The sequence below is a fragment of the Rhinolophus sinicus genome, linkage group LG02 (assembly GCF_036562045.2).
Source record: "Rhinolophus sinicus isolate RSC01 linkage group LG02, ASM3656204v1, whole genome shotgun sequence".
NCBI classification, from domain to species: domain Eukaryota; kingdom Metazoa; phylum Chordata; class Mammalia; order Chiroptera; family Rhinolophidae; genus Rhinolophus; species Rhinolophus sinicus.
Window position 1 is genome coordinate 69,330,853 of NC_133752.1, and position 24,734 is coordinate 69,355,586.

The window sequence follows — 24,734 nt, forward strand, 5'->3', positions numbered from 1 at the left end:
TTAGAGAACCCTAAAGACTCCACCAAGAAACTATTAGAGCTGATAGATGAATTTAGTAAAGTAGCAGGATACAAAATTAATATTCAGAAATCAGTTGCATTTGTATATACCAATAATAAAACATCAGAAGGAGAAATTAAAAAGGCAATTCCATTTACAATTGCTCCAAAGACTATAAAATACCTGGGAATAAATTTAACCAAAGAAGTAAAAGATCTGTACTCAGAAAATTATAAGACACTGAAGAAAGAAATGAAAGAAGATACAAATAGATGGAAACACATACCATGTTCATGGATAGGAAGAATTAATATAGTTAAAATGTCCATACTGCCTAAGGCAATATATATATTCAACGCAATTCCTATCAAACTACCAACGACATTTTTCACAGAAATAGAACATATAATCCTAAAATTTATATGGGATAACAAAAGACCCCGGATATCTTCAACAATCTTGAGAAATAAGAACAAAGTGGGAGGTATAACAATACCTGACTTCAAATTATACTACAAGGCTACAGTAATCAAAACAGCATGGTACTGGCATAAAAACAGACCCATAGATCAATGGAACAGAATAGAGAGTCCAGAAATAAATCCATGCCTATATGGCCATTTAATCTATGACAATGGAAGCAAGAATGTACGGTGGGGTAAAGACAGTCTATTCAATAAATGGTGCTGGGAAACTTGGACAGACACATGCAAAAAGATGAAGCTGGATCACCTCCTTACACCACATACAAAAATAAATTCAAAATGGCTTAAAGATTTAAATGTAAGATCTGAAACCATAAAATTCCTAGAAGAAAATATAGGAAGAAACTTCACAGACATTACCGGAGTAAGATTTTTACTGATATATCCCTCGAAGTAAGAGGAAAAATAAACATGTGGGATTACATCAAACTAAAAAGCTTTTTCACAGCAAAGGAAACCATCAATAAAACAAAAAGGGATCCTACTGATTGGGAAAAGATATTTGCCAATGATATATCTGATAAGGGTTAATATCACAAATTTATAAAAACTCACTCAACTCAACTCCAAAAAAACAAACAACCCAATTAAAAAATGGGCAGAGGACATGAAGAGACATTTTTCTAAAAAGGACACACAGATGGCAAACAGACATATGAAGAAATGTTCAACCTCACTAACCATTAGAGAAATGCAAATAAAAACCACAATGAGATACCACCTCACCCCAGTCAGGATGGCTATCATCAATAAATCAACAAACAACAAGTGCTGGCGTGGATGCGGAGAAAAGGGAACGCTGGTGCACTGTTGGTGGGAATGCAGATTGGTGCAGCCACTATGGAAAACAGTTTGGAGATATCTCAAAAATCTGAAAATGGAACTACCTTATGATCCAGCAATCCCACTCCTAGGTATCTATCCGGAGAAATCCAAAACTCCAATTCAAAAATCTTTATGCACTCCTATGTTTATTGCAGCACTATATACAATAGCCAAGACCTGGAAACAACCGAAATGCCCATCAGTAGATGACTGGATTAAGAAACTGTGGTACATTTATACAATGGAGTATTAATCAGCCATAAAGAAGAAAGAAATCTTACCATTTGCAACAACATGGATGGACCTAGAGAACATTATGTTAAGTGAAATAAGTCAGAAAGAGAAAGACAAATACCATATGATCTCACTTATATGCGGAATCTAAAGAAAAGAATAAGTGAATGAACTAATCAGAAACAGTTTTGGAAACATGGAGGAAAAACAGAGGGCTGCGAGAGGGGCGGGGGGGTGGGCATAAGGGGAAGGTGAGTGGATTTGGGAACGTACAGAGGGATAGTGGATGGGGGGAGGGGGGTTCACACAGTGTGAGGGATATAAATGATAAACGTCTAAGTTTTGCTTTGTCTTGTGCACCTGAAACTAATTAAAAAGATAAATAAATAAAAATTTAAAAAAAAAAAAAAGAGTTTAGAAAGATTAATTACCTAGAAATAGTGTTATTAAAGAAAGCTGTCAATAAAAAAAAAAAAAAGAAAAGAAAATGAAAAGACAACTCACAAAATGAAGGAAAAGTATTTGCAAATCATGTATTTGATAAAGGGGCTTGTATCGAGAATATATTATATAAAGCACTCTTACAACTCAATAATAATGAGACAAATAACCCAATCTAAAAATGGGCAAAGGATAATCTGAACAGACATTTCTCCAAAGATATACAAATGGCCAAACAGGCGCATAAACTCAACAACATTAGCCAACGGGAAAATCGCAAATCAAAACCACAATGAGTACTACACTTCACACCCACCAGCATGATGATAATAAAAAAGAGACAATAGTGTTGACGAGGAGATACAGAAGTTAGAACTCTTATACACCGCCGTTGGGAATATAAATAGTATAGATGCTTAGGAAAACAGCCTGAAATTACTCAAATCTAGACACATATCCAAGATAAATGAAAACATATCCACACAAGAAGCTATACATGGATATTCAAAACACCACATTCTTAATAGCAAAAAGTAGAAACCACCCAAATGATAAATCAAATGTTGTCTACCTATACAATGGAATATAATTCCACAATAAAAAAGAATGAAGTGTTGAAACATACTACAACATGGACAAACCTTGAAAACAATGTGCTAAGTGAGAAAAGCCAGATAATTAAAAATATATATACTGAGTGGTTCCATTTATATGAAATATCCAGAGTAGGCAAATCTGTAGAAACAGAAAATAGATTAGTCGTTGCCTCAGACTGAGAAGGCTGGGAGGAAATGGAAACTGGCTGATAATGGGTACAGGATTTCTTTCTGAGGTAATGAAAATACTCTAAAATTGATTGTAGTGATGGTTGAACAAGTCTGTGAATATACTAAAAACCACTGAACTGTACACTTGAAATGGGTGAATTGTACGGTATGTGAATATCTCAAGAAAGCTGTTCTACCAAAAAAAAAAAATGTCCGTCCACATGATGAACTGCCTATTGGGATCAGAGGTTAGTTTTTTTCTATAAAGAACCAGATAATAAATATTTTCAGCTTTGTGGGCCATACAGTTTCTGTTATAATTACTCAACTCTGCCACTGCTGCACAAAAGAAGCCCACAAAGAATACGTAAATGAATGAGGGTGGTATTCCAGTAACATTTACCAACAATGAAACTTGAATTTCAAATTTTTCATGGGTCATGAAATAGCCTTTTTTTAAATATTTTTTCAATAATTTAAAAATGTAAACACCCTTTTTAGTACACAGGCCATACAAAAACACAGTGGTCTGGATTTGGCTCATGTGCCATTGTTTGCCAATCCCTGATCTAGTTGTACATTCTAAATATTCACTTCATAGGAAAACATACATAAAGACCTCCCCTTTTCTCAATAAATTACCTTTCAAAAATAAGTCAATCTTATTACTTACTTTTAACTTGTCTTTTAAAGCTTCCTTTTCTGCCATAATTTTCCTTAACTCAGATAATGCCAGTTCTTTTTCCTTTTCCATAAGACTAACAATATTATGGGAGGCTGTGCTTTGGATGGATTCTTGTCTTAACGAAGATAATTCTTCCTGAGCCTTAATGAAAACAACAAAAGAACAAGACAAACAAATAAAAAACAAAAACTCATAGGCACAGACAATAGTTTAGTGGTTACCAGAGGGCAAGTGTAGGTGAGGGTAAAGGGGGTCAGATACATGGTGATGAAAGGAGAACTGACTCTGGGTGGTGAACACACAATGTGAGCTATGATAATGTATTATAGAATTGTACACCTGAAATCTATGTAACTTCACTAACAGTCGTCACCCCAATAAACTTTAAAAAAAAAATAAAAGTATACAGAAAAAACACTTTGGATATATGTCTAATTAAAAAAAAGGGCAAGCTAAGCACATGTTACCATTGCTCTCTTCCAAATCCCAACAAAACGAGAGTAAATGGATTAAAATAATAATAATAATAACAACAACAACAACAACAAAAGGACAAGGAGACTGAGGGAAGTGCCAACCACAAAATTTTGGAAACCAAAGAGCAGATGCACAACCAGTAGTTAATTAAACAGACCCAAGAAGGCTGAAATCTAAGCCAACAGTGAGGAAAGCCCAGAAGTGGATCAATTCTCACTGCAGAATCCCAAAAAAGTTCCAAAAGTGAAAACAGCTTTTTCAACTTGACCTTTTAACTTGCATACTCTTCTTACCCTCCTGAAGTAGCAGGAGGATTTCCAGGAGATTGGTATGGGAACAAATTTAGGTGATAGATACCATGCTTTACTCAGATTCACCTTGGCCTCTGACAACTGAGGCTCTGTAACTGGGCCAAGCTGTATTCCCTCTTACTCTGGGGTTTTCTCACGAGGGGCTAAGTCCTTAATATCCAATACATCCAAATAGTGAGTGCTATCCACCATTTGATAGACATATCCTAACATGTCTGAATCCCAGGTATTAACTTGGCTCAGAGTCAGTCTAAGACCTGTTCCAGGTAGTTTTAAAAGTAGATTATCTCTAACTGACCTGACACATAGGCTAGAAAAGAGGAAAAATAAATATGAAAAATTAATAGAAATCTCTGCTTTGGGAACAGGATGATAGTAGAAACTACTATTTATAATTCTATTTATGAAGGAATACCACAAAGTCCATATATTATAGTAATTTAAAGGATATATATTGGTTCCATTATAGTTAAGTGGTTCTATATAACCTGTTGGCTTAATTATAATCAATTTCTTACCTCATTATATAAGACACTTAGTTTATCTCTTTCCGCTGTCAATAATTTAACATTGGACTGAATATCCTCCATATGATTTTCAAATCTTTCAAGCATATGCTGAAGTTCATCTCTTTCTCTTGTGATCAGATGAATTTCTGAATTGTAATCACCCTGAATAATTTAAGAACAGAAGTTATCATTTGCTATAATTATCATCACGAGGCTGTCACAAGGATGCTGGTAATGAGACTGACTGAAAGATGCTAACAGACAAAAAGAACACAAATTCCTTTAATGTTTAAGGAACATAACGTTTCATCTACATTGACAGCAGGAGATGAGAGTGTTGGCAGCAGTGGGGCAAATTTCCTGGCCTTCAAGGTCCCAGGAAGGGGCCCAGCCGCCAATACTATTGATCAAATTCTATCAGATGCTTCAAGTGTCATTCTCCTGGAGTTGTTTATACTGGTGGTAACTAAAGTGTAATTCCTAGACCAGAATCAGCAGCAGCATCTAGGAACTTGTTAGACATGCAAGTTTTGGGGCCCACCCCAGACCAACTTAATCAGAAATTCTGGGCACAAGGCCCAGTAGCTGTGGTTTACCAAGCCCTCCAGGCAATTTTGGTGCATGCTAAATGTGGGGACCGCTAGTTTATAACGCTGTCCAGGGGAAGGCCTGTGAAGTGCTGTGTGACTGCTCATCCAGTGTAAGTAACTAATAGACTAGCACATTCCTCAGAGTTTTCTGTGACTGAATCTAAAATCAATGTCAGGCACACCAATCCCCAACTGTCCCAGCTTCAAACTAATGTGAGGTCTATTTTGGAAGTATGGAAGATTTCTGGGAGGTACCCTTCACCTGCCTCTTGGAAGTAAGTTATCCTCTTGGTTAAGTAAGCAAAGATCAAGGCATAATGGATGAGATTAGCTATCTGGACACCTTAAAGGATAAGATGTTTTACAGGACAAAAGCAGATTAGGGTTTGAGGACTTAATCAAGGCTTAAATAACTGTAAAAGAAAATCTGTAACCTAACCATACCTAAATAAAGATATCTTACAGAAAGGAGGTAGTCTGCATCGATCTCAGGAAAGGAGAGCTCAAAGGGTAAGAATCTTACAGGCTACTTTCATTACTGTCTAGGTCTCAGCTTAAATGTCACTTTCTCTAAGGAGTCCTTCCAGATTCTCCAATCTAATGTATATCTCCCTGTACATACTCTCATAGCATTCTGAATCTTTCTCATATTCTTTCTCCATTAACACTTATTATAACTGAGCTGATTACAGGATTATGTGTTTAATGTACGTCTTAACCACTACAATGTAAGCTGCATGAGGGATACAGCAGGTATCCAGTCTTATTCCCCACATCTTCAGTGCCCAGCATACCTGGTCAAATGTATGGATTCCCTAGCATTTACTGACTGGCCGTAAGCAGGAACTCTAGCTATTTTCTAAATGTATCTTGTATGTAGATATTTATATTTTTGTTAACAGATAATTGTTAGTAACTTCCTTTTACCACTCCACTGTTCCTGACACACAGACACATGAGCTCATGCACACACACGGGCAATGCTGAAGGTTATGAGGATAAGATCCACGTCTCCTTTATCTCCTATCTTCAGTGCTTCATTCATAGCAGGCACTCACTCTTTATCTGTTGAACTGAACCTGACTTTCGACCTAAACCTGATGTGCTTTGAGCCAGCAAATAATAAATAAATGAAACAATTTACTAGGAATTAGGTGTTACATGGGACCCTTATGCAAGTTATCTCATACAATCTTCACAAGAGGTTGTAGTCACTTTCCTCACTTTGCAAATGCGGAAACTGAGGTTCCATAAATTTAGGTAACTGTGCAAGGTCATAGCCAGTTTTTGGAGTTAGAACTTTTACCGGGCCTCCAACTCCAAAGCACTTCACACTATACTCCAACTAACAGTTGGAACCAGGGTGAGTACAAGATGATAGGGGACAGTGTCCTCCCCGAACAAAAGAGAAATCAACGCGTGTATTACAGACGAAGATCACTGATACTTAAAATGTCAGTATTTTTTTTCCAAATTATTGCAATCCCAAGAATCTGTACCTAACAGTTTCTGATAAAGCAGAGGTTGAAAACTCACAGCTGTACCAAATCCAGCTTTGGAGCGGTCTTTGTGGTTTGCTAACAAAGTGTTCCTAAACATGTTTAAAATACCCAATTTTAGGCAGGGATGCACTCTTTAGTTCCCAGCACTCACAACTGTCTTACAATCCACCCATTTCACTCGTGTGCATACCCACTCTTCCCTACCATGCATGCAATTTATTACTGGTGGTCTAAAATGCTCTGAACATCTTAACCACTAAACTTTGGAAAATGAATTCTTTATTTATGTCAGGTAACAGAATATTTCAAGAAGGTAAATAAGTTGAAGGAGGGGAAATGTCTCCTAATTTTACCAGTACCTTATTAAAATTTCTCATTTGTCTTTGAATTGGGAATCCACACCAAGCAATTGAATTGGTGAATATTTAGGTTAAAAACTTTGAGATATTTATCTACTTAGTTCTATTTAATAAATACTTGATTAGACTAATCAACCAGGTTGTAGAAGATTCTCCTACACAATGAAAGTGGTCAATTCAGTGATTTATTTTTCCTGGGTCTTAAGTATATATACATGGAGCTAAAAAACAACTCAGTGACAACTCAGTAATTAACTTACACTGTATTTTCCCAACAATCCATTCTGTTTATAGCAGATAACACATCATAGTGTTTATTCTGACATCTGTAAATCAAATTCAGCCATTAGCCAATGAGGTTAAAAAATAGTCAGAAAAATGACTCAAAACTGTTTGACACAGGATCTTCTGGAAAAAGATGATGCAATTGGCAAACTAAGCCAAGTCTGAAATCAAATGTTCTGAATTTTGATGAATTTACTCTCCGCTTCTAATTTTATCTAGTGTATAGATAATGTTAGGGTCGTATACACCTCCAAGACTCCTAAAGCTCCAAAGCTTAAAAAAAAAAGAAAACTCTAAAGAACTAAAGTGATACTCATAAAACGTTGAAATTAAAACCTAAGAGAGACACATGACTAATCTCTCATGAATCATGGTTAACTTTACCTAATACGCATCTTTAGACTACCAATTATCTATGTGGTTGTAGAGGACCAATGGGACGATCTGTCCAGCACCCACTTCCACTTCCTAGTTTCTCCTATTGCAAGGCTAGTGTGGAAGATGCCTGGCCTGCACAACATGACCCACCATTCTGACTAGTCCAAAGCTGGGCATGGCATGAAGCCATTTTGCCTGCCATGTGGACAAAGCCACTCTGCTTCGAGAGAGAAAAAGCAGCTGATACCAAAAGTAAAGGCTAGAAAGAGAGGAAGTGCCCAGTAGCATGAGTTCCTGGTTCCAACTTCTGGAAGGTCACATGCCCCTCTACTCCTTCCATATACATAAGGAGCTATTCACTCCTTCGTGTGTGTTATGTTGTGTTAAGTAGTTTTCCTAATTTAGTGCAGTGTTCCTATAGTGTAGGCCATGGAAGAAAACAAAAAGCAAAATTAAGAAAGACTTTTTAAAAGCAATTATAAACAAAGTTACATTTAATACAACAATACACCAGAAAAGCATGTTCAAAAAGATATTCTCTTACCCTATCAATTACTCTTATAAAGAGATATTACCTTTTCTAGAGTTTTAAATACTGGAATTTTTTCACGTGAAGAATTTGTAGAGCAATATCTTCGTTGTATTATATGTTGGAGTCTTTCTAGCTCTTTCTTATAAAAATCTCGTTCTTCTTCTATCCCTTTCAGGAATGTATCTAAACGAGAAGGTGACCTGTCTCGACGTTTTATTCCATGTTCTAGCCTCATCCTCTCAACTTCCAAAGTAAGTTCTCTTTCTGCAAATTAAAGTAATTAAACCTTAAAACAGTGTTACACTTAAACCATATAATTATCCAAATAAATTATATCAATAACTTTTAGAATGCAAGCTACGAAAAATCATTAACTGTTTGGTATATTACCTATAACTGCTAGATATCAAAGAAGTAAATATTGAGAGGAAAATAACAAAAGCAAAAATTAAATTAAAAGTTTAAATAAACTCCAGTAAGTCAAAGTCCTCCTGCTTTTGTCTTATCACAAGGATGGGTAGTATTTAGTACTACAGAACAAAGCAATAAATTACAACATGGTACTTTCTGGTGATCTGAAAATGTAGTAAAAGAAAATTTATCTACAATTAATCATAATATACATGATTTTAACATTAAGCTTGAATTTAATACAGTATATACACAAAGAGATCAAAACAACTCATGTTTCTTCAAATAAGCACAACTTTTACCATAGAAATCACCTTTTCATGAGTCAAAAGTAACCTAATACTGGCGATTTCATATAGTTTAACCTAATTTAACTGATACTCATTATAATTCTGAGGCATGAAATGATTTTTGAGACATATTCTGATTCACTCCCATCTCTCCTTTCATTCATTCGACAGATACTGAGCATTTACAATGAGCCTGGCACTAGTTAAGGATACAAGAATGAACAAATAGCCCAGGTTAAGCAATTGTTCTAATTGTAGTAGAATAAAAGCTACAAAAGAACAGTGTGCAATGCAATCTGAATTGCATTGGCTGAATTGGCAAATTCATCCTGAGAAGGGGTGACCACAAAGGTAAGAAGAAACTAGGAGAGTGGGATGGAATGGGCAGTGTGTTAAACAACTTAATGAATGAAGTGTCCACTGCATTTAGCATAATGGTATTGAGTGATGACCTTAACAAAAGCAGTTTTGTTGGTAAGATGGGGACAGAAGCCAGCTGGAGTGGATTAAGAAGCTAAAGGACGTTAATGGGTGATCAAGCAGAAACACCAAGAGTGGATGACTTTTCAAGATGTTAAAGTTATGAAGAAGAGGAAAGAGTGGCTGGGGAGGAATGGGTCAAAGTTTTTGTTTTAGAATGGGAGAAGGTAAGCAGTTTGAATGCCAACAGGGGAAAAAACAGTATAAAGACTAAAGTTATGGAAAGAGATAATATGTAATATTTATAAACTTAGAGAATAGGACCAGAGAACAGATGGGGGCAGTGGCCTTTCCTTAGAGGGACATGCCTCCACTGCGACAGGAGAGAAGATAAAGATGGACAGGTTTTAAGATCTGGGGACAGGAAACTAATGGAACGCCTCCCTGACAGCTTCCATTCTCTTAGGGTAACTGGAGGTAAGATCACCCACTTGAAATGGGGCATAGAATGAGAGTCACAGGTTTACTAAGAATGGAAACCATCTGAAATGTTCCCTGCAGAGTGGGAGATCACGCAGTAAGAAATACAGAGTAAGATGTCCATACATCATTGAGGATGCTGCTGAGGTCTGGGGCCATCTAATTTACAGTCTATCCATGTGTCTGGTGCACAACAAACAGTGCTTAGCTGCTCATGTGTCAATGTGTAGAAGGTAAATGTTTTGGTTGATCCGTGGCTGGGTTTTTGGCAGGGGTATGCATTTGAAACACAGAAACAAGGGAGTTTCAGATATCTCAAAGATTATGCTGAAACGAAGGCCATAGCTGTAATAACTATGACAGGAATAAATTGCAAACTTTAATACAAAGGTCTAAGCACCTTTAATATATTAACCCATTTAATCCTTGCAACAACCTTTTGGGTAGGTACCATCATGAAGCTCACAGATAAGGAAACCAAGGAATAGAGAGGTTAAGTAACACGGTCAAGTCATACAGCTAGTAAAGGGAGAAGGGGTCAAACAGATTATCCACATGGATGATGAAAAGCATAGGATATAGCATAGCCACTTCTTACTATAGCACACTGGCTTCTTTCACTTCCTAGGACACATGGCGTTTGATGGCTTCAGACTTCTGAACTTGCCATTCCCTGTGCCTGGAAAACTGCTCCCAAATCTTTATCCGGCTGGTGTCTTATCACTGAGCCCTTCCATCAGTAGACCTCTAGCACATCCCCCCATTTACTACCTCTTATCTTCTAAAATTAACCTACTTCATTTACGTGCTACTAGTTTGTCTCTGTATCTAGAACAAAGGCCCCTTAAGAGCAGGGACCCTGTGTATCATGTTTACCATCATATACCCAGCACCAAAAACACACCCTGGAAAATAATAGGCTCATAAATATTTGTCAGATGAATGAATGAATAAATGGACGGATGGACGAATTCTTCCCTGGTCCTCAAAAACCTCATTTAGGGACTGGTACTTAGAAAGTTAGCCTATTTCAATCGTGTGTGTATGTGTGCGTGCATGTGTACGTTCAGGTGATACAACAGCGCTTCCTTACAAGGATTCTCGTCTTCAATTTTTCACTATTTCAGAATAGTCTTCCTCTTAGTCTTAATTAATTCTATCAGTCTGCATCAAAGAACATATTTCTATTGGAAGATATTCATGCAGGGTTCCCTGTACTAACAGCCAAAAATAAAAAGAATTCTGTAAAATACTTGAGGGAGGGAGATTTTCTATTGTAACTACAATGCAATTTCTGTTTTACAGCAAGCACTCACAAATATCATCTGCTAAGAAATATAATACATCAAGAGGAAATCACAATCACTTTCTAAGTTATCAACATTTTACCTGTAATTGCAAAAGTTTCAATTTTTTTGGTAAGTCTTTGCTTTTCTTGTTCAAGCTGATGAACAACAGTTTCCAGGTCTGATTTCATAAGGAGTTCATCATTCAGTCTCTCTTTTTCTTTATGGCATAAGTTTAATTCCTGCAAATTTTAATACTATAATTAAGATTTCAAAGGACTTCATAAAGTATTATAGCACTTAAAATAGAAATTTTTGTAAGTATGTTTATTTAAGAGTGATTCACATACACACAGAAACACTTTTAGTCAGTCAAATATATGGTTTCAACTAAAATTAATTATCAATTATGCCAAAAAGCACCATAAAAACCCAAATGTCAACAGTGTTCTTTTCTGAATAGTGGAATTATTAGATTTTATTTTTTAAAATGTTCCATGCATTGTCCTTTTTTTAAATGAGTATGTACTTGTGCAATAAAAATGTTAAAAGGTTTTATTTTTAAAGGTGGGCAGAAGAAAGACTACTGTAAGACGACCATAGGTATCTATAACTATGTCGGTTATTCTGTCAGCCTCACCGCACAGTGGGTGTAAGACCAGTACCTGGACAGTGAGGAGTCACTAGTGAGAAGGAATCTATGACGTGAAGCCCTCTGACAATGTCCAGCAGGTGGCAAGTGCTTAATAAATGTTAGCTATAGATACCAGTAGTATTTATGTTAAAAATACATGAAATATGGCACTAATGGAAGAAATAAGACAGGTCAGAAAGTAACTACAGCAACACCCTACTCTCAGCCAACACTGGTAGAAACCTTGGTCACAGTTCTGAGACAAACATTTGAATCACAGCTGTTTATAGTGTGCATACAAATAGCAGCAAACAAACAGCAAAAATCTCTGCCCTTACATTGCGTTTTACAATGTAGGGAAGATGCTGAAGAAAATTTGCCTTCACTGGTTGATGTGAGCTTCTGTCTATTAGCTTTTATCTGTTCCTGTATGTGAGGTGATTTCTGTGCTGTGATCAGGGGTTGAGTAAATTCCCCCTTTGGTCTCATTCTCCCGAGCAGGGGAGATATAAGATGATGTTTATTGTTCTGTCCATGTTGTGAGGTGATGGTTAGCTTAGGCTTAAAGAAATTTTTCATCAGGGGTTGAGAGAATTCCCTCTTTGTTCTGTCTGTTTCGCCCACATCAGCAGATGAAGTGAAGAAGTAGCTAAGTTATATCAGGACGACGTGACAGGCACGTTGCCAGGCTTTGGAAGACCTTGGCTGATGTTCCCAAGCAAGAACAATAGATACTGCTTATCCAGATGAATTGGCCCTTTGGCCGGATGGGCAACATTCATATCAGTAACTGCCGGACCCTCCCGGAACTAGCCATTCCCCGAGGGGGAGGCACGAACAAGAAACTTGGCTCTAAGGTACATCTGAGAAAATATATAAGACAGACCTCAGTGGACAGTGATATAATTAACTACTATTTCGTCATTTGGTCATTTGTCATTGGTGATTTCTCATCATTCTAACATTTTGAAGACCTCCAGCAACATGCAGCTTATAACACCAGGGGATGTCCTGACTTCCAGCCGCGAACCTGGTGAGGGCTGGCTGGTTCCCAACCTCTCCAGTGTTGTTCCCCACAGTTAGCCTTCTTGAGAATTTGTTGCATCTAGAAAACTTGTATGCAGCTTGCAGCTTACAACATCAGAAGACGTCCTAACTTCTAACAACAACAGTCTTTAGATTGTTAACACCTTGAAAATTTATATGCAGCTTGCAGCTTACAGCATCAGAAGATGCCTTGACTTCTAACAACAACAATGCAAACAGCAGCAGCATTCTTGGGAACTAGCAAACAGCGGTGTGGGAGACGCCTGCGTTTCTCTCAGCTACAGACCTGGCAAAGTTTTGATTTATGACTTTTCCAGTGCTGTTCTCCCCCAGTTTGGTGAGCTTTTGGCATCTACTGTAATAGTTACTATCCTATAGAGCTTATTACTGTTTTTGGATACTCCTTACTGATGTTATTTGTGTATTTAGCCAAGTGATTTTTGATCAGTAGTAAACATGTGTTGGTATCTCTTAGACTTATAAGTACGTGTACTCCTTTGACATGACATTGGTATCAATGTATAGTTTAGTATTAACCACCTTTACTTTCTGTCATTAGCACATTCTATTAATTGCCTTTGTCTTTTGCTATTGCATATTGCTAAATAAATTGATTAGATATTGCTAAATAATTAATTAGCCTCACTCTAGCGTGTGTCCCTCCCTCCTCCTCCTTTTCCCCGCTCATCATTACAAATGTAAATACATCATCAAACATGTAGATGTTTGTCTACTTCTGTTTATTGACCTCATGGGGGAATTTTGCAACATCTATGAAACTCAAGAGGGGACAACATTTAGCAGGTTGGGCTAATTCAATTATTCATTATTGAATTGAACTGAATAGCTTCAGTTGAATAAAAAGGAAAGCATTGTGATATGTTGTCCATAATGAGCATATAAAAATCAGCAAGTATTTGAGTATCTGCTATGTGCCAGTGTATCACGATGGCTTCATTTTTTAATTTGCCTTATGCCACCAGAACACTGCAGATTAGATTGTATAGAGACATAATGAGAAAACTTGGAAATTAGTATTAGTCTTTGTTTCCAATCTTAGCAGAGACTCATCCAATTGAATAGACTATTAAAAAAATCCTCAATAATCTTTTGGGTGCTCACCCAACAGTGTCTCCCTGTAAGCAAACATTCTGCCAGTTCTAGACCGTAGGACTATATACTATGCCTAGAAGCTTATGCTGGGATGATTACTAGTTTTCTCTTTTGAAGACTACCAGAACAAACAGTATGACTAGGAAAATGGTTGTACTACCAAGCAAATCTATTAAAAGAGGACTGAGTGCTTTTAATAAAAGTCAACAACTTTATTGAGTAATTACTATCAATTTCTAGTTTTAATATTTGTAAATTGACAATCATGAAGTAGTTAAAATAATACAAAATTCCTAACAAGTTTTCCAAATTTGAATTTAACTTGCCATCTACTGCTTATAAAAGTAAGGAATTATAAAAATAGAAATGAAACTAAATATATCCATACAATGGAATATTATTCAGCCATAAAAAGGAAGTACCGGATACATGTTATAACAAGCATGAACCTTGAAAACACTGTGCTATAAAGGAAAGAAGCCAGACTCAAAAGGCCACATATTGTATTGTTCCATTTATATAAACTGTCCAGAAAAGTAGATTAGTATTGTCAACAGCTGAGCAGAGGAAGATGGGGAGTGGCTGCTAATGGGTATGAGGTTTCTTTATGGAGCAAGGAAAATGTTATTAGATAGTAGTGATGGCTGCAATACCAAAAGCACTAAATTACACACTTAAGAGTGAATTTTAAAATGTGCAAATTATATGTCAATTAAATAATATATATGTAAAATAAAGCATAAATTTTTCACATGGAAAGTTCTGGCAAATTCAATATGACATCTACTTACCAGTTGAAGTTTTGCCATTGTTTCTTCAAGATCCCGCATTTCAGAGAGATTTCTTTGAATCTCTTTCTAGGAATAAAAAGCCTATTAGGTAAATACCTAAGAGTCAAGAACACTTATCACAAAGTCACACAGCAAATAAGACCAAGTCAATTTTCGAGTTGGTCACATTCTCTCACCAGTGAGATCTGAGGCTTTATCCCTAAGCCTCTATTTCAAGGAAGAGGAGGCAAAGTTGAAGCTTCTCTTCAATTTCTTGGTATCATGAATGTTTATAGGGACCTATTTGTAACATCTGAAACTAGAGGACTACTCGGAAATCGTTTTTGTCTGCATACTTGCAGGACTTTCCTTGAACCCTGATTTTTAGAGTTCACCTTACGGCACTGTCATTTCCTGATTTTGCTATCCTAGTTGCTTTCTCTCTCCCCTCCCCCATTACTACCAACCTGGATCCTTTGTAATGCAACTGAAAGTGCTGAATGCCAAGATTAAAATGATCTAATGGGAATCTTTTGTGAGCCAAGGTGTCATTCTGAGCACTGCCAACAGGACATGAGAAGCTGAGTGCAGTATGTGTGTGCATGAGCATGGAAGATGCAAAAGGAGGTAGAATAGGACAGGGATGAGATACAGGAGTATTGCAATAAAACTACAGCCACAAATGCAAAATTAAAGTACGCTAATAATGCTCTTCATTTTCAAGATTGTTTTGGCTATTCTAGGTCCCTTGACATTCCATGTAAATTTTAGGATTTTTTTTCCTGTTTCTATAAAAATGTCATTTGGATTTGGGTAAGGATCGCACTGGCTTGGGTAGCATGGACATCTGAACATTAAGGGTTTCAATCCATAAACATAGGACATCTTTCCATTCATTTCTGTCTTCTTTAATTTCTTTCAGCAATATTTCAGTTTTTAGTCTACCTGTCTTTCACCTCCTTGGTTAAGTTTATTCCTAAGTAGTTTATTCTTTCTGATGCTATTGTAAATGGGATTATTTTCTTCATTTCCTTTTTGGATTTTAATTATTAGTGTATTGAAACATCCCTGATTTTGTATCCTGCAACTCTGCTGAATTTGTTCATTAGTTCTGTTTTTTTGTGGAATCTTTAAGGTTTTCTACCTGTAAGATTCATGTCACCTGGAAATATAATTCACTTCTTTCTTCCCACTGTGGATGCCTTTCGTTTCTTTCTCTTGCCTAAATGCTCTGGCCAGGACTGCCAGTCCTACATTAAATAGAAGTGGTAAGAATGGGCATCCTTGCCTTGTTTTTTATCTTAGAGGAAAAGCTTTCGTCTTTCACCACTGGGTATGTTAGCTATGGGCTTTTCATATATGGCCTTTATTATGTTGAGGCAGTTTCGTTCTATTCCACTAGTTAGTGGAGGTGACTGTATAAAATTAATTCAGTGATGTAGAGTAGTGGTCTTCAAACTATGTTATACCTACTTCTGAGACAACATGAAGATTTTCATGGGAATCAATCATATACATATGGTTTTAAGAAGGCAATATCTGGATTTTTAATTTTTATGTACAGTCCTTCTTAAAAATTATCTACCTGAGAACCTGCTCATGGTTTAGGTATCATGTAAGTTCTCTTTTCCCACCTTCTCTTTCACAACTTTCTCGCACTTTTCAAAAGAAAGGCATGCCTCTGATGTCACACTGTCTTAAAATAAGAAAAACTTTTGAAGCACCAGACAAAAAGATAATCTGAAATATTGGGGCTGTCCAAAGCCTTTGATTAAGGCACTATTTTCTCCCATTATATCTTATTAAGAGATATATTTCCAATAAAATTTTACTGTTGTATTTAATAAGTATTTAACATTTGTGCTATATTTGTCACTTTGATCCACTGATTACTAATAATTGTACTGATAACACTATTCAGAGGAAAATGTTAACACTGAATCTCATAGCTTCAGAACATTTTTAAAAATAAAACATTTCAATGAATGTATTTTTTTTTACTGCACAGTCATTTCACAGGATGATCACAAAAAGATACTCAAGCATAAAATATGTTAAAATAGGATAAAACTTTGTGGGGATTTCAAGAAAGGGTCATTTGGATTCTACTTGATACATTTAAAAGAATGAAGTGACAGTTTTAAGAAATCAATATTTATAATAGACGAAATTACATCCACTTTGCATCTACTTAAACTTGAAGATGAAAAACATGCAAGAACATAAATAGCTTTAAAAAATACCTTTAAAGGGTTCATAAACACAAAACAACAGAGGACAAAGTTCTGAAGTTCGCTCAGAGAATAAAAGGACAGAGATGAAAATCTTGAAGAAAAACAGGACAGTCTGGAGAGCTATCTTAGAAACAGGTGTGCTTCAGAAACACACCCAAACAACTAGAACAAGTGCAAATATTTAGACAGTGTAAACAACACTTCAGAAAAACTGGAATTACAAATAAACTAACTAACTAAAAGACCCAAACTGGCTATCAAAAGGGCTCAAGCTCACTATGTTCTACGAAAGCTAGGTAACACTCCTGCACCCTTGACATACCTTTGCTTCCCCAAGTTCTTTATCAGCAGTCTCCAGCACTTCTTCTTTATGTCTTTCCAACTGCTGTGCTAACTGGTCTATTTCAGTTAACTCTTGGCAGAGTTTTTCATTTTTGTTACTTAAATTAACAACTTCAGTCGTCACCGTTTCCTTAGTTTCCATAAGCTCTTGGATATGCTTTTCCAGTTCTTTATTAGCTTGCTGAAGAAAGTCAACCTAAATTGAATTTATAATTTGTAAAGTAGCTGAATTGGAAAATTATTGTAAGTACTAAACTTTCAAAATAATGTTTCAGAATACTAGTTTTAAAATACCCAAAATTAAAACCACAACTACTTTACATTCACAAACTTATATTGCTATGATTTGCAAAACTGACAATGTGTGGCTTAATAAAAATACATAGCCACTGGCTTTAGATTTTCAAGCATGGAGGGAAAGGATACATAAGGCGCTTGTGTGAACATTTTCCCAACATAGAATTCTAAAAATATGAGAAGAATATCACCATGATGAAAATATGACCCTAGACTGTCCTGTCCAGTGTAGCAGCCACTAGCATCCACATGTGGCTGAGAGCACTTTAAATGTGGCGACAGTCCAAACTGAAATGTACTATAAATGTAAAATACACACAGGATTTCAAAAGGCACAAGAAAATAAAAACAATGTAAACTATCTTGATATTTTAAACATTAATTACATATTAAATAATATTTTAGATATGTTGAGGTAAATACATTATTAAAATTAATTTCACCTGTTTGCTTTGACCTTTTTAATCTGGCTATTAGAAAATTCTAAATTACATAAGTGGCTCATGTAATATTCATATTGGACAGCACTATTCTAGAGCTACTGCTGATATCTGTGCCTTACTCTGTTCTGCTTAAACCCAGGCAGCACTGACATGCCTAAATTTTTAAGGGTCAAGTTTCATGCTTTATGGAACTCTCCTGTTCTTTCACTTCTAGATCAAATGCATGGCAGGGAATCCAATACATAGGTAGTTAAAAACGACAAGTTTAATTTTTATGTTTATTTTTAAAATAAAGAAAATCATAAAGAATTCCCATCACACAAAGATAAACTTTGTTAGTATATTTTGGTGTACTTTCTTTTGGCATTTTCTCTCTGAGTTCATATATACATTTTTAAAAAGCAAATTAAAAATCACATTGTATCTAGTTTATTCTCTTTTAAACATTTAACATTATGGTATACATATTTATATGTTCCTGCCTCATTAAATATTTCTTTTTGATGTTATAAAATAGTATTTTATTTCATTTTTCAGGTTTTTTTAATGGTATATAGAATACTATATTTTTTTTTTGTATTTTATTTATTTATTCATTTATTTTTAATCAAAACCTCTCACCTTTTATCGCCCCTCTAGCTAAATATTCTTTACTAACACGATCTCTCAAGAGCTGTACTCTATATCTGAATACTTTGGCTCTATCAAATTTTTCCCACTGTAAATGATACTTCAGTGAACAACCCTGTCACTTTTACAAAACCATGGATCATTAGAAACACTCAGGAGTTACACACTTAGTGAAATAATCATAAAAGTCATTACCTGAATATTTAAATGAGCAATAAGCTTTTCATTGGTTTTATTTTTAGTCTCCAGAGAAAGGACATCAGGGGAGCGGCCACCGTCCAACGCAATGGACAGTCGTTCTATCTCTCGTTCTCTTAGCTCAATCTAAAGATACAAAGTCATGATATCATTTTTTAAAATCTAGTTTTGAACCAAAATGATTAACACTGAATAAATATTTATTTGGATGTACTCCGTTTTTCTTATGTTGCACAATGTATACAAGAGATTTACATTCATGTATCCACACACACGAAATTATGAAATACATGTATGTAGAGCAAAAATAAACACAGAAAATGTCAACATAAGAATTGTCAACATAACTTTCATAAGTATTTCTACTGAATAGATTCTTTGTATTTTAGTTTTGGGGTTTTTTCCCCCTCCTCTAAAATTAAACAGTGTTTAAATAAAAACAAACTTTTGTATTGACATTGAGTCTGACCTACTTCAGGGCCTAATGGAATAAATGAAAAATAAAGGAATGAATTTAAAATACAAAGAAAAATTAATTGCTACTGGAACTCAGTATTAAAAAGGATAGGAAGCTGGGGTGAATTAAATTAATTATCTATTATTTAGAAAACAATAGATGTATTATCAAAAAAATCACTATCAATCATGAATTCACACTTATTCACATGCAAGAATTTGAAAAAACCCACACACTTTTAAAATTTGATTCCCCACCCCCCAAAAAAAATTAGAAACAAAAACCAAATATTCACTTCAACAATTATTGAACACAGTTCAATACAAACTGTGCTCATTTATACAAAGATGAATAAAACATGGTCCCTGACTTTCAGGAACACAGCTTTATAGGGAAAACTAACAAGTAAACCAAAAATTGCTATATAATATGGTGTTTAATGGTAGAATAAAGGAAATAGGTATATGGCACCAAAGTAGTTAAGGGAAAAGTGATTTACTCTCCATATGTTCATACTTGTGGAAATTAGCGAAGGCCTTATCAAATAAATACGTTCAAAAGGGTAGTAAATGATGCAATGAAGAGAAGGAGGGATGTTTCTGTCAGTGACAAGAGGATAAAACAACATGGTACATGTAAGGGAGTAGAAATGATTCAGTATGACTAGACTGCAATACGCAAGGGAACTAATAGTTGGAGGTGAGTCTGAAGAATTAGGGAGAAACTAAGTATGATAAACACTGAAAGATTACTTTGAACTAAGGAATAAATTTGATAAGAATAAAACCAGAGGCAGGCAAAGCTACTGTAGGAATGTATGAGAGCTGATTAAGGCCTAAAATAAAACAGTGGGACAGGTAGAGCAGAAGTAAGTTTAAGGAGTACTTAGGCAGGAGAACTGACAGAGCTTGGTGAGTGGTAAGTGAAGGGAGGAGAATGAGATCTAGAAAGACTACAGATTGGTGGCTTGGGCAGATGATGATTCTACCAGTCAAAGTAGAGAATACAGGAGGAAAAACAGATTTGAGGCAGAACAAGTTCAGTACTAGGCATATGAGTAGGAGAAACTTTTATCCAAGTGGAAACAACCACTGTTAACTTGGGTATATGGGTCTGAAACTCAGCAGAGAGAGTTAAGCCTTAGAGAGATTGGGGAGTCATCAACATACAGGGTATATTTTAAATCAAAAGAATGAGTAAGAACACCAGAGAAAACATACAGGGAAAGGAGAAGGGGTCAAAGAAAGCATCCTGGAAAACACTAATATTTCAGGGAATGGGCAGAGGGAAAAAGCAAAGAAAAAAAATTATAAGAGGTTGAAAAAAAAGAAAAAGAAAATGATGTCTTGGAGAGTTTCAAAGAGAAATTATCAATAATGTCAAATAGTAGAGTGGGTCAAGAAAATAAGGACTAAAAGTATCCTTTTGGATCTAGACCTTAATGTCACTGGTGTCATTAACCAGACCAACTTATGTACTGGGGGCAGAAGCCAGACTGCAATAGGTAAAGGAGTGAGCAGGAGATAAAGAAGGGGAGACAGAGTAAGATACTCTAAGGAAGTTTGTATGAGGGTGAAGGAGAAAGTGGTAGCAAGAAGTACCATAGTTTGCCATGTAGAATGCACACTCTTTTGCCCAAATTTGAGAGGGAAAAATAAGGATGTGCATTATACATGGGTAGTACTAATTCCATAACTACATAAATGTTTTTAATTCTTTTATTTATGCTTATGAGTTAAAAGTGTAACTCTACAAATCACTAACGATCTCCGTATGGAAAATAATACCGTGGAATATGATAATCAGTTTTGTTGAACTTAAAACAAACTTGTAACTACGAAGAGTTCTTGGTCTTACATGGTGCATAAATATCGTAAATTTGTTACTGGTACATAAAATTTCTTGTACCTTGTATCTGTTCTTGTGTTTTGTAATTATTTGTTACATAAAATTTCTTGTACCACAATATGTTAAAAAATAAATGCTAAAATTCCTTTACAATATAAAATACAAACACCTAAATGTACACAAATAAAAATTTAAATTAAAAAGATTAAAACAAAAAATTTTCTTCCTGCAAGTTTGGGCCAAACATGTGGGTGCGCATTATACACAGGAACACATTATACACAGCAAAATACGGTAGTTAAGTGATTTTATTTTAAGGAATGGTAGTGATGACGATAATAGTACCTTCATGACTGTTATGAAGATTAAAATAATTATTATAAAGTGGCCATATAAGGGTTTGTTAAAGAAAGAATAATCAATTGAAGCAAGGTCATAAGGAAAAGAGAAGAAATGGGGCCAAAAACAGGCAGAAAGACTAAGCCTTAAACAGGAGGAACACCACCCTACCCATTAAGTCTTGTGAGCCTGTGTGAATACTGCTAATTTTAAAGGTAGAGGTAAGAAGTCAAGACAAAGTGATATCCTGAGAAAGGGAGCCTTATAGGTTGGGGAAAGAGCTTAAAGAGAACGGAAAAATTTTAAATATATTCTGAGAAAAACAGAACTCAAGCCAAAAAAAAAAAAAGAGAGAGAGCAGAGCAGACTCAGCTAAGATTGATAACCACAGTAAATTGGCGGTTTCAATCAGTATAGCCAGACTATTTTCTCCAAACACCTCAGCCATCTCACAGAGATGGTAAAGACTGGTAGGTTTATGCTCATAAAGTACTTGGAAAGAAATGTGATGAAAGTGTAATTATGAGTTGAAATATACCAATAATATTCAACTCATGTGCATATTTGATATTTTCAACATCTCTCCATGAAGTTTTTTGGCTGACACTATTGCAATGCCTTTTAACTCAATTTTTATCCAAATCATCTTCAAAGTACTTTACAAACAAAAGTTATACCAACACGTTACATCTATATTTGCATGTGCAGATCACATCACTCCAAAAAAATGAAAATGAAAAACATGTTACCCAATTTAAACTTCAGTAAGCATATTAAGAAAGAAAACCTGTAATTACCCAAATCAGAATTCAGTAAAGACACAAAGTATAAAAGAACAAAGCTTGTATGGTTATGATCGAACTCTGTATCTATGAATTCCTCTGCTTCCTCAGAATATTCTTTTATGAGACACTAGAGCTTGCAGAGAAAACACAAAAAATATGGCAACACAGAAGAGTAATTGTCAAAGAAATTTATGTTCAAAATGACAAAATCTGTAAGAGTAAAAAATTGAATAAAAGGATGATTATAAAGCACAGCATACTTCAATAAAATACCTCCTGAGATGGAAACAGTAATACGGTTATAAAATTATATTTGGGGAAATAGATGATTCACCTAAAAGAAAACAAAGTAATAAAATGAAAAACTACTATTCAGCTCAATGCATAATGAAGGGAATGGACTGGAATTGCTCTAACGCCATCTAAGCCATTCCAGCTATGAACTCTATTAAGAAATTAATGAAAAAGACAAAAGCTGTGTAAAAACTCAGTATCAGTAATATCAAATAATATAACCCAATTCTATACACAATCATAGCAGTCATCTCAACCCCTAGTATGCAAATAAACGAAAATCCTACCTGCTTGTTATAATCTCTCAGTCCACTTTCCATCATTGCTAATTTTTCTTGTAACTGGTGGACTTCCTGTTGAAGTTCTTGAATTCTGAAATATATTCATAACTAATGCCAATATACTTTTGTTAACACAAAATAACAAGAAATAAAACTAGAAACATTCTTTTATACATTCTCTACTTTGTATTTCTCAATGAACTATGTGAAGTGTTGTACTAAAGCATAAATAGAGTATATCATCTTGTAGAGTTAATTTTATAAGAACAGATAAAAACTGAGTGGTAAATAATTTGAAATTCAATACCTTATGCAATAAAATACCTACAAGTGCATTTTGATCCTTAAGACAACTCTTTGAGATGCTGCTGCTAATTCTTAGGCTCAGGAAATTGAGGGTATAGTCCAAAATTCACAACCTTAATAAGTGAAATAAGGGCCTTAAATGTATTTTCTGACCCTAACTGATCCTGTATTTTCTAATAAACTGTCCTGTAATCCTAAAGAAAAGAAAAATATTGAGAAATACTATAATTTTCCAAGCAACTAGGAAAAAAGCTACTCCTTTCTGGACCTTGTTAATTCTAACAAAATCAAGATTTGTCCAAATTACCTGATATCTACAATTGCCCAAATATATTTGTACTACATCCAACCTTGCCAAGTATTAACATATATATGACACAATCACTTTCATATGGAAAGATAAAGCCTGAAGCCAGGTCTTTTAGGAGAGATTTTCCATGGATGGAGTAATGACGCTGGACCCAGTTCGTCTGTGCTACTACTGAAACCAACATTTTCTACTAATCTAGGTTTAGGAGAAGAGTACATATGCAACTGCATTCATATATAAGCAGGAATGACTGAATACGAACAAAATGTGCACTTGCAAATCAAAACAAATAAGATAATCAAGAGACTAATGCCACTATAATGGTTTGACAGAAAAATGGTAAGGAGAAAAAGAGAGTAAATGATACATATGCAGCCAAAAACCTCCTTAAATACTAACACATTGCCTGACAAGTCCTACATTATAACTGTAACAAAACAAAATGCAAAATATTTCACAGTTAAGGTCAAATAACTATATAAATACAGGAACATAATAGTGTGAGAATAACCGACCTAAGAGATCCTAATCAGTACCTCAACCAAAGTACTTTTTTAAATTGTTATATTGACATTAACAAAGTGGGAAAACTCCCCCATATTGTCTGCATAATCTACAAAATTAAAAGTGATCTGCACCAGCTATACCCACCTCTGCATTCCTTATTTTAAAATGTTTCTCCAGCTATGACCATAGAGGCTGTCACTAGTGCTGTCTTGCTCCTTTGAACCCCTTACAATTTTCTTAATGGCATTTTGTGTATTTCTCTTGTCTCATCTTGACTACTGGATTGTAAGCTTCTCAAAAGCAGCAATACTCTCTTGCCCATCTTTCCATCCCCAGAACACTTATATAGTGCCTTTCCTAGAAAGCTTAATGAACTTGAAATTAAAACGGAATTTATATCTGATTCCATTTTAAGCAAATACAAACGTACAGAGCTAGAGAATCGTGAAGCAAGAATTTCAAAGCCAGTTACAAATCTATCCATGTCCACTGGCATTTGATGTGAATCTGAGGTCACAGAGTCCTGTAAAAGATAACTTTACTGGGGAGATGAAACTAAATGTCAAAGCAACTCCACTGAAATACTCACAGGTCTAAATGGCACTAAACTGTTGTAAAGCTAATATGGACAG

The 24,734-nt window shown here is 35.3% G+C and overlaps 1 protein-coding gene across 1 annotated transcript in view; it reads right to left on the bottom strand.

Moving 5' to 3' along the window:
• The window catches only part of CEP135 (centrosomal protein 135), a 75,284-nt gene that overhangs the window by 36,707 nt on the left and 13,843 nt on the right, over positions 1-24,734 (bottom strand). Inside the window, exons 6-13 of the mRNA XM_074324822.1 lie at positions 22,986-23,070; positions 18,973-19,101; positions 17,388-17,603; positions 14,853-14,918; positions 11,371-11,509; positions 8,424-8,644; positions 4,744-4,896; positions 3,426-3,578 (exon numbers count right to left, since the gene is read on the bottom strand). Coding sequence (XP_074180923.1) covers positions 3,426-3,578; positions 4,744-4,896; positions 8,424-8,644; positions 11,371-11,509; positions 14,853-14,918; positions 17,388-17,603; positions 18,973-19,101; positions 22,986-23,070 — 1,162 coding nt within the window. The remainder of the gene's footprint in view (positions 1-3,425; positions 3,579-4,743; positions 4,897-8,423; positions 8,645-11,370; positions 11,510-14,852; positions 14,919-17,387; positions 17,604-18,972; positions 19,102-22,985; positions 23,071-24,734) is intronic.